Source organism: Pteronotus mesoamericanus, unplaced genomic scaffold (genome assembly GCF_021234165.1).
Source record: "Pteronotus mesoamericanus isolate MK-2021 breed Mesoamerican mustached bat unplaced genomic scaffold, CSHL_Meso_final contig_20, whole genome shotgun sequence".
Taxonomy (NCBI): Eukaryota; Metazoa; Chordata; class Mammalia; order Chiroptera; family Mormoopidae; genus Pteronotus; species Pteronotus mesoamericanus.
This window is the reverse complement of record NW_026555085.1, coordinates 22,140,970-22,153,605: the sequence shown is the minus strand read 5'-3', so window position 1 is coordinate 22,153,605 and position 12,636 is coordinate 22,140,970. Positions and strand designations below refer to the sequence as shown.

The window sequence follows — 12,636 nt, the reverse complement described above, 5'->3', positions numbered from 1 at the left end:
GCAGAAGATAAAAGAAATGAGGCAGAGGATGAAGAAAGAATAAAAGTTAGGGAAAGCAATAACCTTTCTACTTATATACGTTATATGCATGTTAGGTTTCTCTCCTGAGGGCCAAGAAAGTAGTTGAGATTCCCATGGTAACATATTAGTGGTGCCATGCAGAGGACTCTTTCTCAATGAACTGAATTCTTAAAAACAGATGGTGGACTCCAGCAGGCACTGGCCTAGACATCAACAAATGTGTTGTGCATGATACTTTATGAGCTTTGAAATTAAAACCTTTTAAATGCATTGCAAAATAGAGGGAAAATTGGCAAAGTGACTATGGATGAGACACAACTTCAAAGTAGTAACCCCACATACCCAGACATATTTCCTTTGTACTTTTTATTGTTTCAGTAGTTATATACATAATACATTAAAAATATAGAAAGTTCCCTTGAGTTTTGAAAGGCAAAGTTTTGATTTGTAAGATACTTGACTTCAAATTTAGATTATGAACATAAGATTTATTAATTCATATAATATAAATCATTACCTGCTTGTATCAGCTCAGTCATTGACATTGTAATGCCAGCCTCTTAATTTCTAATATTTGTCCCTCCTTCTCTTTGTCTGAGGGTTCTTTCTGGGGATTAATACACCCCTCCCCTCGGAACAGCTTCCAACTGATGACTGGCAGGATTCCCCTTCCCCACCTCAGATCAGCTACCTCTGAGCTATCTCCCAGAACTGTCTTTTGTGTTTTACACTGTCTCCCAGAATGTCCCAGAACACTCAAGTTTGGATACTCATACTAGTGACTTGCATGATTACACATCCTTTATTAGTTGTCTTGTCCTCAATTTCTCACTCCCTAACTGGCATTTCCTGGAACCACCTCCCAAATTAACTTCTAATATATGACTAATCTTCTCAGGAAGCTCAAACAAAGTAACAATAGATTCTCATTATCTGCAGTAGTTGTGCTCTATAAAGTCACTGCAAACACAAAATTAGAAAATACTGAACCATTGCTCCAAGGCGAAGGAAATATAGGATTGTGTTCCTATAAGTCTGATCACATTTTCATCAAACATAACCTTGTTTTATGTGTGCTGTATTTAAAGAAACCTATTTAATATGTATTATTGATTCATTAATACTGAAGTTGCAGCCAACAGCACTCTAACTCGTGCCTGAAGGAAGCTTATCAGGGAAGCATATTTTCTTCGTAAGTCATGTCATAGCCTTCTTGCACGTAGAAAACACTAGACAGCACTTTAGCACTATGCTTTATCATCATTTTAAACAGCAAGCCACCAAAAACAAACACAAAAATTCAAAACACGCAATACTAAAAAGATTGTGAAAAGGAGAATTGTTTACAGCATAAGAGCTTAATCAAGAAAGCAGAGCATCACCCTGTTCAACCTCAGCAGGGAATGCTGGGACAGGTCAATCACATCTTTCATTGATCTTCACATATCCACAAATGACCATCAGACTGCATGAGTATTGATTTGGGAGACACAAATTTTAGCAAGTAGGCAAATTCACAAATGAACTTCTGTGGAGTTCCCTATAGCAAAGGGAGTAGGAACAGAAGAATAGAGAAGGATACTTAGAGCATCCAAGCTGATGGTTCAGAGACACCCTCACAAAGTTTACCTGTTCCCAGTGTGCAAGCAACAGTGCTTTCACATGTATGCTATAGGGGCTCAGAAGTAGCTAACTTAGAGTCAACAAAGGCTGTGCAGATGAAGGAAGAAGAATGCAACAATTTATTGTATGATTAATGGTCATACTCCAGACAGGACTGAGGACTGCCCAGTGGATACCAGAGTCTACATATGCAGAAAAAGATCAGATCCTCCTGCCTTCACCTTCCCACCCTACCTACGCTCCCATGCCAAGGCACTCCCTTAGCTTGATGGAAACTGGATGCAGGCTTCAACAGAGAGAGATTCTCAATTGACTAACTTGTATTCAATATACTGATAAACTCATAAATTGACTCAGATTTAGTTTTGGCTTAAAATAAAAATATTTCTAAATATTCAAGCGTCTTATGCTTTTACTGAAGAACTTGGGTCATTTTAGGATTTAACCCATATTTATTGCTATACCTATGTGAACCACCCCGTACAGCATGTCACATCCTAGATGGTCACTAAGACAATCACAACACATAAATATGAGATAGCCTATAATACACATGAGGTACTTTGGCACAGGCAAGGATTTTAGAAATAGAAAGGAGGAAAATACCACTTTGAATGTTGGCGCATGGGGAAACCACAGAAGAGAGATACTTTTACTAGATCATAAAATACCGAATGAATGGTTTGCATAAGTACAGAGAAAAAACTGGAAGGTGTTTTATATGAGGAGAATGCTTGAGTAGGTTGAACAGCTAGAAATCCCTGAGGCATACCTGGGGGAAATAAGTAAATTGGTTTAAGTAGAATGATAATAAAGAACGGTGAGAGAATACGACATGACAGATTTAACAAAAGAAGAACCCGCTGAATTCGGTGAATGACTAGCTATGAGGGAAAAGCAGAAAAAGCTTAATAGACAAATCAGGTTTTGAGGTTGGGGACTGAAAATTGAGGTACCAATGACAGAGTCGGGAAACCAGAGCAGAACTAGTTTGAGGCAAAATAAATGACGAGTTTGAGGCAACAATGTGACATCCTACAGGAACTGACAAGCAAGCAGCTGAAGTTATAAAACTGGATCTCAGAGAAGCAGAATTGGAAATGTGTAGTTGAGAATTATCAGCACTAAGATTAATCAAGTTAGCCTGTGTGTGGGTAACTATCGAAGAGGCAGAGGAGGAAAAGTATCCACAGAGAAAACAAAAAAGGAGTAGTCAGAAGGTGGAAACATACATATTATCCCCCAAGAGCAGAGCAAGTAGAAAGATTCAAGGGTTTATGATCAACTGTGTCAGTTGCTACACAGGATAAAAGTTAAACAGAGGACTGAGGACATTCAGCTGAGTTTGCTGACAAGCAGTTCATGCTTGAGAGAGCAATTTTATCAGAGTGGCTGACGTGTGAGAAAGAATGCTTTCAAGAGTAGGTGAAAGAGTACATGGAGGGAGAATGCAGATAATGGCTTTTGATCCCTTTGAAAGAAAGCCGGTCTTGAAATTACTAGGTTTGCAGCATCACCAAGGAGAAAGACGGGGAAGTTTTTCACTTTGCTTTCTTTTCTGAAGTTTCTCCACACAAAGAAGAGGGTCCCATGGAAAAAGACCAATTGCAGATTCAGGAGAGTGATGGGAATGACAATGGGCAGGCTTGTTAGTAATAAGACCTAACATTTATAGAGCCCTTTTTTTTTTTTTTAATCCTCACCCAAGGTATTGATTTATTGATTTTAGAGAGAGAGAAAGGGGGGAAGAGAGAGAGAGAGAGCGATCAATGTGAGAGAGAAACATCGATCAGTTGCTTCCCCTACAACCCTGCCTTGGGAATGAACCTGCAACCTAGGTGTGTGCCCTGTCCGGGGATTCAATCTGCAACACTTTGGTATATGAGACAACATTTCAACCAACTGAGCCACCCAGCCAGGGCTTTTACATGGTTCTTGTTCTGTTCCAGGCACTCTTCTATGTGATTTGCACATATGAGTACACCTTAATCTCTTAATCATTTAATCAGGTGGATACTATTATCATCTTCATTTTACAGATCAATAAATGGAGGTAGATGGAGGTTAAATGACTTACCCAATATCACCATCTGGAAGGAATAGGGTCAAGTGAATACATGCATACAGACATCAAGCTTTTATCCACTGGGCTATATCACTTTTAAAGATTACAGAGTAATGACTCGCTTTATGAGACAGGGGGAGAGAAAGGATATACTGGCTTATTCTAAGATAAAAAAGAAAGTACCTGAGTATCATCATGTATGCTGCTCAGGTACTATTACATCATCTAATCCATCTATTATATCATATAATAGAGTTCTTTCTTGAAAGTAGGATAAGAGGGCAGGGTTTAGGGTAAGGATTTCGAACACACTGAGTCTGATGAAGATTTAAAAGAAAGGATTGCACAGTACAGCTTCAACAGGAGACTAAAAGCTGTTAAACACCTTCTATAACCCCAGCTGATGAGGGAATATCAGGGATAGTTAAGTTCAATGTGGCTGTCATCAAGGAATGGTGGGAAAATTAGAGTTTGGAGGTGAGCTTAGCAGGTAAAGCTGTAAAATCAGGCCTAGCCGAGAATGATATTAGGGTATTGAAGAGAAGTTAATTTAGATGGCAGATTATGTTTTATAATGCCAAGCAAGAAGCTATTTCAAGTAAAAAAGACAGGTCTTGATAATTTTGTGTGTTCTTGGCCCAAGTTTTAATCTTGGTAAACATAGATATCAAATTTGGTAATCTATAATTTCAATAGGAACAATTGAAGTATAAGATTAAGCAATTGAATCTTCCATTAGAAATGTTATTTACTACATTATTATTATTCAGTTATAAATGTTTCTTTTTTCAATATCAATAAATCTCTGACCCTGAAAGATAAAATTTATTATGAAGATTGTATAGACTGAAAATAGTTGTGCAACCTCAAATGGCATTTATGTATATTGTTTTTCACAGTCTGATCAAGCACAGGCTAAAGTATGGATGAAATGTTAACTCTATCCTTGCTGAATAGTTCCAGAAAACACCACCAAAAACAGCAAAAAAAAAAAAAATATTGAGCTATTTAATGCTATCAATACCTATGAAATACAACTATAACTCAATCATAGATGACAGTTTATAAGAAAAGGATGTTATTAGTAGCATTTTTAACTCTATTGAATAGCTAAATACATTTCATAGATATCGGCAAGCATTAAATCATGAAGAATTTCAAATAATATAAAATCCTTAAAAATAATATTCTTTCTCTTAAATACTTCTTCTTGCTAGACTAAAAGTTGAAAATAAAGATCATAGAAATGTCATCTTGAACTTTGCCCAAAAACATTTTGTTTGCAGAAAATAGATATTTTGAAAGTTTAATTTGTGCTTCATCATTTAGTTGTGATAGATGTTATTAAATATAAACAGCAAATTTTTCCTCATACAATTGTGTCAACTTTTTAGATAATTGTGTTTAGACTGGTTTATGAACATACTTTCCAAAACAGAATGATTCAGGGCTCAAGTAATATTGTTCTAATGCATTCTGAGCATATGACCTTGGCTGATTTTTAAGTTTAGAGGTATATTCCATAAGATACAGAGAATTTGCAAAAGAAATGTTTTTAAACAAGATTTTGAATTTTACAAAAAGATTTAATTGCACATTTATTTTGACAAGTCAATTCTGCCAGGGATTTCTGAGGGTCTGAGAGTCTGTACTAGCCAGGGTGGCCTTACAGGGGTGCTGAGGAGACAAAGGGCTCTGAGATGTAAGCCTAGTGTGGTACTGGCTGCTTGCTTCTAATAGAACTTTTATGATTGTGTTCCAAAGCCAACTATAAATATTTTTTCTTCTTTTTTAATATATATGCATATTTTGGGTACTAACACCTCATTATTATTTATCTATCTCATCACTATAAATTATGAGTCATACAGATACATTTCACAGATATCTGCTGAAATTCTAAGTACTTTTTGCTCATTGACGGCAATTATAAGTGCTTCTTCCTCAAGGCATTTAATTTAAAGAAAACTTTTAAGAACATTTAACTGAGACTAGAAGATAAATTAATAATGGCATCTTGTAAGGTTTTGAAAAATTTTTTGGGATTTTCACGCTGGGCTAGAACATGAAACAATAAGGAATCCAAATCAGGAAATGACTTTAAAAGAAAATAATAAATATTTAATAATTTTCCAAGGTTAACTATTATCTTTTTTTAAGATCATGTGCCTTAATGCAAATATTTAATATTAATATGTTTAAAAATTCTTAATATATGTTTCCTGCACACTAAAGTTTTAAGAGTTAAGCATAAAGAAAGTTCACAGCACAAAACAATTCCCATTTCAGCAGGGAATTCTCACCTTATTATATGCGTTGTGACTAAACAGGGTGTGGGAATTTTCCTGTTCATCAGACAGTGAGAAGGAGGACAAATGACTGAAGGGTCCTGGGGTAAGACAGTCGGCATGTGAGAGGGCCTGTGGATGCAGCAGGGACTTAGCAGGAGGGTAGAGTTTAGTCTGATATAAAGGATGGAGAGAAGCAGGCTTGTGAGGGGCTGTCAGATCCTGGGAAGAAGAAATGCATAAAGAATATGTTAGTGAACAGAAGTCAAATTCCCTTGGAGTTCAGTCTAGATATTATAGACATTATGCAGGAATCTCTTTTAAGTAGAAAGAAAATTTCTTCTCATACACAAGTTTCTCACAAGACACCTGCTTTTATAGTGGGTTTTTTGCTGCTGCTGTTTTATTCAATAATTCTTGTCAGTCTCCCACCTCCAGCCTCTTCTACAGAACTAAACAAATGCTTGCAGTGTTTCCCAAAGGGTGCTAAGTCTGTTCTTTTTGAAAGTACTGAAAGGAGAAATATTTAAGGAAGAAGAGAGTTCATCCCAAAAGGGGGAGATGAGAGTAGGACGTCTTCATTGAAGAGGTAGGTAACAGTGAAAAAATTTAAAGGTGTTTGTGGTTGGGTCTGGAAGAAATGGGGTGAGAAAAGGGAAGGCACTCAACAGGATATCAGTGTAGGATCAGGGGCAAAAATACTGATTTAATTCATGGCACAGTAAATTGTTGAGCTGGGTGAGTATGAACAAGGAATCAGGGAGAGGCGTGTCTAGAATGGATGAATGAGGTCTTTAATTCCAGGCACTGTGTTGCTATGGAGAAAAAATGCAGATAGAGCAAACAGATGAGTTCAAGTGTAGAGAGGAGAGGTAGTGAGGTCTTAATCTGAGTGGGTCATTACACTGGAATCGGGATTAATGCCAATGGCTTTGAGAAAGTAGGAGCTACTAGACAAGGCTGTGAATTATGTGAAAGGAGCAAGGAAACCATGAAATGGGAAGTCTTGAGCCTACAAATTAAAGTTACAAAAAGAGTCTATGTAATTATATTATCTATGTAAGAGAATTATCTATGTAAGAGAAGGGCTACTTTTTTTATAATATAATAATTTTATAATATAATAATTATATTATCTATGTAAGAGAATTATCTATGTCAATATAATTATCTATGTAAGAGAAGGGCTACTTTTTTTGCAGATACATAAGCACCTCTTATATTTCAAGCTGAATTCATTTTGCCAAAACTATGTATTTTAAGCCATTGATTGATTTTCTAAAATTCATGCTGAATGTGTTTGCTCTATCAGTAGATGCCCCCCCTGCCACTTTTTTTTAAAGCAATAGATTTAAAACTTATTTGCAAACTTACTTAAAAAAAACTCTTAGAAAATTTAAATGGGTTAGAAAATTATAATTTTAAGGTATTTAAGTTTGTAGAATTGAGTGGTTTAAACCCTCTGTATCTTGAAACAGTGACTAAATGTGTTTTATTTTTATTAATTTTTTTTTGTGCTTCATGTGTTTATTTTACTGATGAAGAAAATAAAAATAATTTCACACATACACATGACAAGCATGCACTTATAAAAACGGTAGCACCTATATCCATTATTCTTCATTTTATTTGTTTGGATCTTTTTTTACACTTAACAACAGCTTAGGAGTATTTCTGTGTCACAAAATGAAAGCTTTGGATTTCCTACTGAGATGCATTGCTGAGTTATCTCATTGATTATAATTGTCATTCAGTTGATTCTCTTGGAAACTCCATGTATAGCACTTAAAATACTGAATCACCTAAAATTGTGATAAATTTACCACTTCATATACTTTTTATTCCTTTCTTTTGTCTAATTCCATTGGCAAATACCTCTAATGTGAAAGTCATGTTAGTGTGCAACATTAAAGGAATACTTGTAGTTTTGCCAATGAAAGATGGCTTTTAGATGGAAATATGTTCTAATTTTATTTCTCAATCAACTATTTCACTATTTTATCAACAACTAATTACACTTCTTAATCAATGCAAAAGTGATTAATATGAAAACTGAGTAGCAAGTACAAGCCTTGCTGTGTAATAAAAAGGCAGCATTGTTGAGAGTTGACAGTGCCTAGGAAAAAATGCACTAAACAAAGTCTCTGGTTTATATTCTGGTTTCAGCTTTTCTTGGAGGGTTTAAGAGTCCATTCTGAAGATGTCTGCATGATACCTGGGAAGCAGTGGCTTTTCTACATGGTGGGACCTTATGGCATCAAGGCAAACCAATTAGGAGTAAAATGTGTGGTGAGTTGTGCTGCTGTTTTGTGCTTCTAAGCTTGTGGCCAACCTCCATTTCTCGAGTCAGTGAAACCTGAATATGTCTATAGTTAGAGTCAGATGGTGTCAGCTACTCCTGGCAGCTGGGCAGAGAGGAGAGCAGAATTTTATCTGTACTTGGAAAAGCCAAAGAGAGTTAAGGATCTTGCCCAGGCTCATTTGAGCACTGTCTAGTTGACAATACAGGACAAGAGTGGGAGGATTATCAATAGTGACAGCCTCAATATAGACATCACTCAAGGTACCTGTTCCAATCTGTGCTAGTTGTCTTCTAAGCTTTGTGTTAAGTCCTTATCCTGTGATTCTCTTTACCAACATACTAGAAATTTCTTTTGTCTATCTCTCATGTTCGATCTCCTCTTTCAAAGGCCCTATATCTTTTTTCTGGTTTTCTGATTTCTCTCATACATACTGTGCCCTAAAGGATCTTCCTGGGTGGAAAATGGAGTATTGGAAACAAATTTTTACATCTTGCAGGTTAAAATTTTCTTCTGCTCTTACTTTTAAGTTTTGGGATATAGAATTTTAAACAAAATGATTTCATTCAGAATTTTGAAAGTATTGTTACACTAGAACAGTGTTACGATACTGTTACTAATTTACTCATTTGTTTTTTTAAACGTTTATATTTATGATTTCTACAGCTTTTCTGTTTTTTAGTTATCTTTTGCTTTTCTTATGCACAGAAAATTTTATGGTTCTTAAAATTTCTATGTTGAATGTTTAATTGATTTACTTTTCTTTTCCTATTTATATATTAAGCATACTTAAAGCTATAAATTTTCATCTAAGAATGATTTTAATTGTATCCCATAAATTCTAATAGAAAAAAATACCTTTTATTTTCCAGGTAGAAATTTATGTTTAATTTCCTCTTTAATCAAAGATTTAATGAAAAGAAAATTTTTCAATATACTGGTGTTAGAGACTTTTTGTGTTTTCTAAATTTGTATTAATAAATAAATTTTTGACATATAAAGACATGTGTGTGCATTATTTTTATCTTGGCAATTAATAAATTTTTATTTTGGGCCTTATAGCCAGTTTTTGTGAGGATCCACACAATCCATACAAAAAATAAATTTTTTTTATTTTTCCACATACTCTATTATAAATTGAAAAATGACAAAGTATTTTATCACTATATGTTTTATGTTATTCTCATCTCTTGCTATTGCCCTATGAGTATTCATGTTAAAATACTCTAACAAGTACATTTGTCCCTGTAAAGTGTACCCTTTAGCACAGAAGTGGGTCTCATTTGTCTGCTTAAGAAATTTTTGGCCTGAATTCAACCTGCCCATTGTGAAGATTATAACCTCTCCTTTCCTTCCGTTTGTAGTGCGTAGAATACTTCGTCATCTTCAACTGTTGCCAATTACTTTGTTTAACAGACTCAACTTAAAGATGAACTTTGTTGGTTATGCAGTCTGGGAGATTTTTTGTTTCCTTATTTTTTTTCTTTGTCTCCATAGCAACTAAATCTTTCTTATATTAGATGTTTTTGTAAGAGGGTCCCAGAAGGTACCGCTACTGGGATTGTCTTTGTGCTCCAAAGATACAGTCTTTGGGTTGTGAGTTCATTTAGGCTTTTTTTTCCCTCAAATAATGAAAACTCAGCTGTACGGCACTTTACATAGCAACCTGTCTGTGTCCAGGCTGCCACAGAGAAAGAGAAAGAAAGCCTCCTGTCAATAGCATTGCTGTGTGATTCAATGTGCATCCTCGTCTCTGCTTCTCAGAGCAAAATCGGGTCAAGGAATCCCTGTTGCCAACATTTGCATCCCTGCAAAGACAAAGGATTTGGGGGTGTGCTTATTAAGGTGTATCCTACACATTCGGGAAGTGTGTTTGCTGACTCTACGCTCCGCCGTCACTATACCCTCCCTCTAAGATGATTTTGCAGGAGGTTTTTAAAAGTCAAGTCATTTGCTCATTTTATGAAGATTATTTTAGTTAAAAATAATTAAAATGATAAATCATATGTCCGGCTGGCATGTGAACTACAATAATTTGCTACACGCTTAAGGAATAGACAGTGGAGGACTCTATCCATTGTACCAAGTTAGAGAGCCAAGTGAGTTGTAACTGTCTAGCACTCAGACCTACCAAGGAGACCAATGTAAACCCATATAAAGGAGCAAAACTTAAAATCTTTCTTAGGATTTTAAATCAGGAGTTGGCTAACACTTTTCATAAAGGTCCAGTTAGTATATATTGTAGGCTTTTCAAATCTTTCATTCTGTCACAATTGCTCCTACTATAGTAGCATGACAGCAACCTTAGACAACACATAAAAGAACTACTAAACTTCGCGACAGCATGGATGGAACTGGAGAGCATTATGCTAAGCAAAATAAGCCAGGGGATGAACAACAAATACCATATGATCTCACCTATAAGTGGAACCTAACCAACAATACAAAGATGCAAGGAAAATAAGACCAGCAACACTGAAAGGAAAAGAAACCAACAGAGACAAGAGGGAAGGAAGGAGGGGTGGGCAGGGGAAAAGGAAGGGAAGGGGCAGGTCAAGGAACATATAACAAGGACTCATGGACAAAACCAAAGTGGGGAAGGATTGAGGGAGGGAGAGTGGGGAGGGGGCAGGGGAAAGTGGTGGGGGAAGGTGGAAACAAATGTATTTGGGAAAAAAATTAATTAAAAAAAAAAAGAATAGGCTTTGCTGTGAGCCAATATGACATACCTATAGAAACAAGGGTACATCAGGACATAGTTTGTGATACCTGCTATAGGCTTAAAAATGAAACTAACAAAATCTTCATGTGTGACCTGCACCCCACCTTCACCCCAATGAATTATCTGGAGGTTGGTGTATTTTACTCTGGAGATCACTCTTCTAAATGATTCCTAAAAAATGAACAACATTCAACACTGCTTTAGCACTCAATAGATGAATCTTTTAATATTCTAGTTTTTGAGGGAAGGACAGGGATCATAAACCGGTCTTGTCCATGTTTCTACCAGTGAGAAATGTAACAGTTATTTCTGACAAAATGCTTTCAATGGCTTTTCACTTGAGAATTATCTTCTTCAATATAAAAATACTTACAGAATAAATTTCTCAAAATAAAATGAGCTTTACTTAGGAGCTTGATTTTTATTTTGATTGATTTATAGGGTCATATCTGGCATAATTTCAAGAACATAAGAACTTATAGAACAAATAATATCTTTGTTACTAGAAAAATTAGCAGACAAATATGTAGTGGATAAGTGAATTCAGCTCTGTTTATTAAGGAATCATGGATCCTGCAGGATTAAATATTGACAGAGACCTCAGGAAATTAATGTTACGGCCATATCCAATGCATTCACCACCCCAGGAAAAAGCCCACTTACTACTCAGCCATCAAGTCACACTGTTTATCTCCAAAAGCTGTTTTCATTGCCACACCAACAAAGGGCATTTTAAGGTAGTATGGGCTCTTTCTATTAAAGTCTGTACATCTGAGGCTCTCTTGTTGCATCCTGGTATTTTAAAGTTACCTCCTTCCCTGTGGTTTGGAAATGAAGGGTGAAAATGCACTTTCTTTGAGCTTACACTGTCCCTGTGCCTTCAGGGACTCAGGGCACCACTGCGTGAAATGACTGGAGCATTTGACTCCATCCTCTCTCCCTTCTTCTCACCTCTTACGTAAAAAACGCTTGTTTTTAAATGGAGCACTTCTTTTCAGCTTTTCTTCCCCACCTAGAGTTTCTAACAATTGAAAACCTGAACTACAGGATTTCTGCTATAGTTGTAATTTAAAAGAACACTCTGTTCACAGAGTCAAGAACAGTTACAATATATTTCTTATGGAGTGACTCCTTCAACCAAAGGTATATCAACATTTTACAGAGGCTGCCACAGAAACCCCAAATTACCAAGAGATTCTAGCAATCTACCTTTCAATTAAGATCAAACCAAGATAAATTAGGTCTCCCGATTTTTAACATATGGCATAACTTCTTGTTCATCAGCCCTAATTTTGAAAAATCCATATGCATTATAAAAACAGATGTATTTAAAGCAACATATTTTGAATCCTAATTTTAACCAAAAAATGTGAATCTGTGAGGTATGAAAAAAGATAGCATATGCTTAGCCATTTCAAATCCCCTATACAAAAAAAAGTTTTTAACTGATTAAAATATGATTTTGGAGCTAGACTTTGGGTTATTTAGTTCTTAAAGTTTGTGGTTGTCTTACAGCAAGTTTCACAGAGCAGATGACATAAATAAGTGCAAAGATATTTAAAAGAGACACGCTCAGGGGAAAATAACGATAAAATATTTTATAATAAATCACAATGG

The 12,636-nt window shown here is 35.7% G+C and overlaps 1 protein-coding gene across 5 annotated transcripts in view; it reads right to left on the bottom strand.

Annotated features, from left to right (window-relative positions):
• The window catches only part of MLIP (muscular LMNA interacting protein), a 231,554-nt gene that overhangs the window by 26,072 nt on the left and 192,846 nt on the right, over window positions 1–12,636 (bottom strand). For 4 of the 5 annotated variants that reach the window (XM_054569496.1, XM_054569498.1, XM_054569497.1 and 1 more), the window contains one exon: window positions 6,013–6,219. The exons of the other annotated variant lie outside the window; for it this stretch is intronic. In XM_054569496.1, the coding sequence (XP_054425471.1) occupies window positions 6,013–6,219 (207 nt within the window). The remainder of the gene's footprint in view (window positions 1–6,012; window positions 6,220–12,636) is intronic. 5 annotated transcript variants of the gene reach the window in all.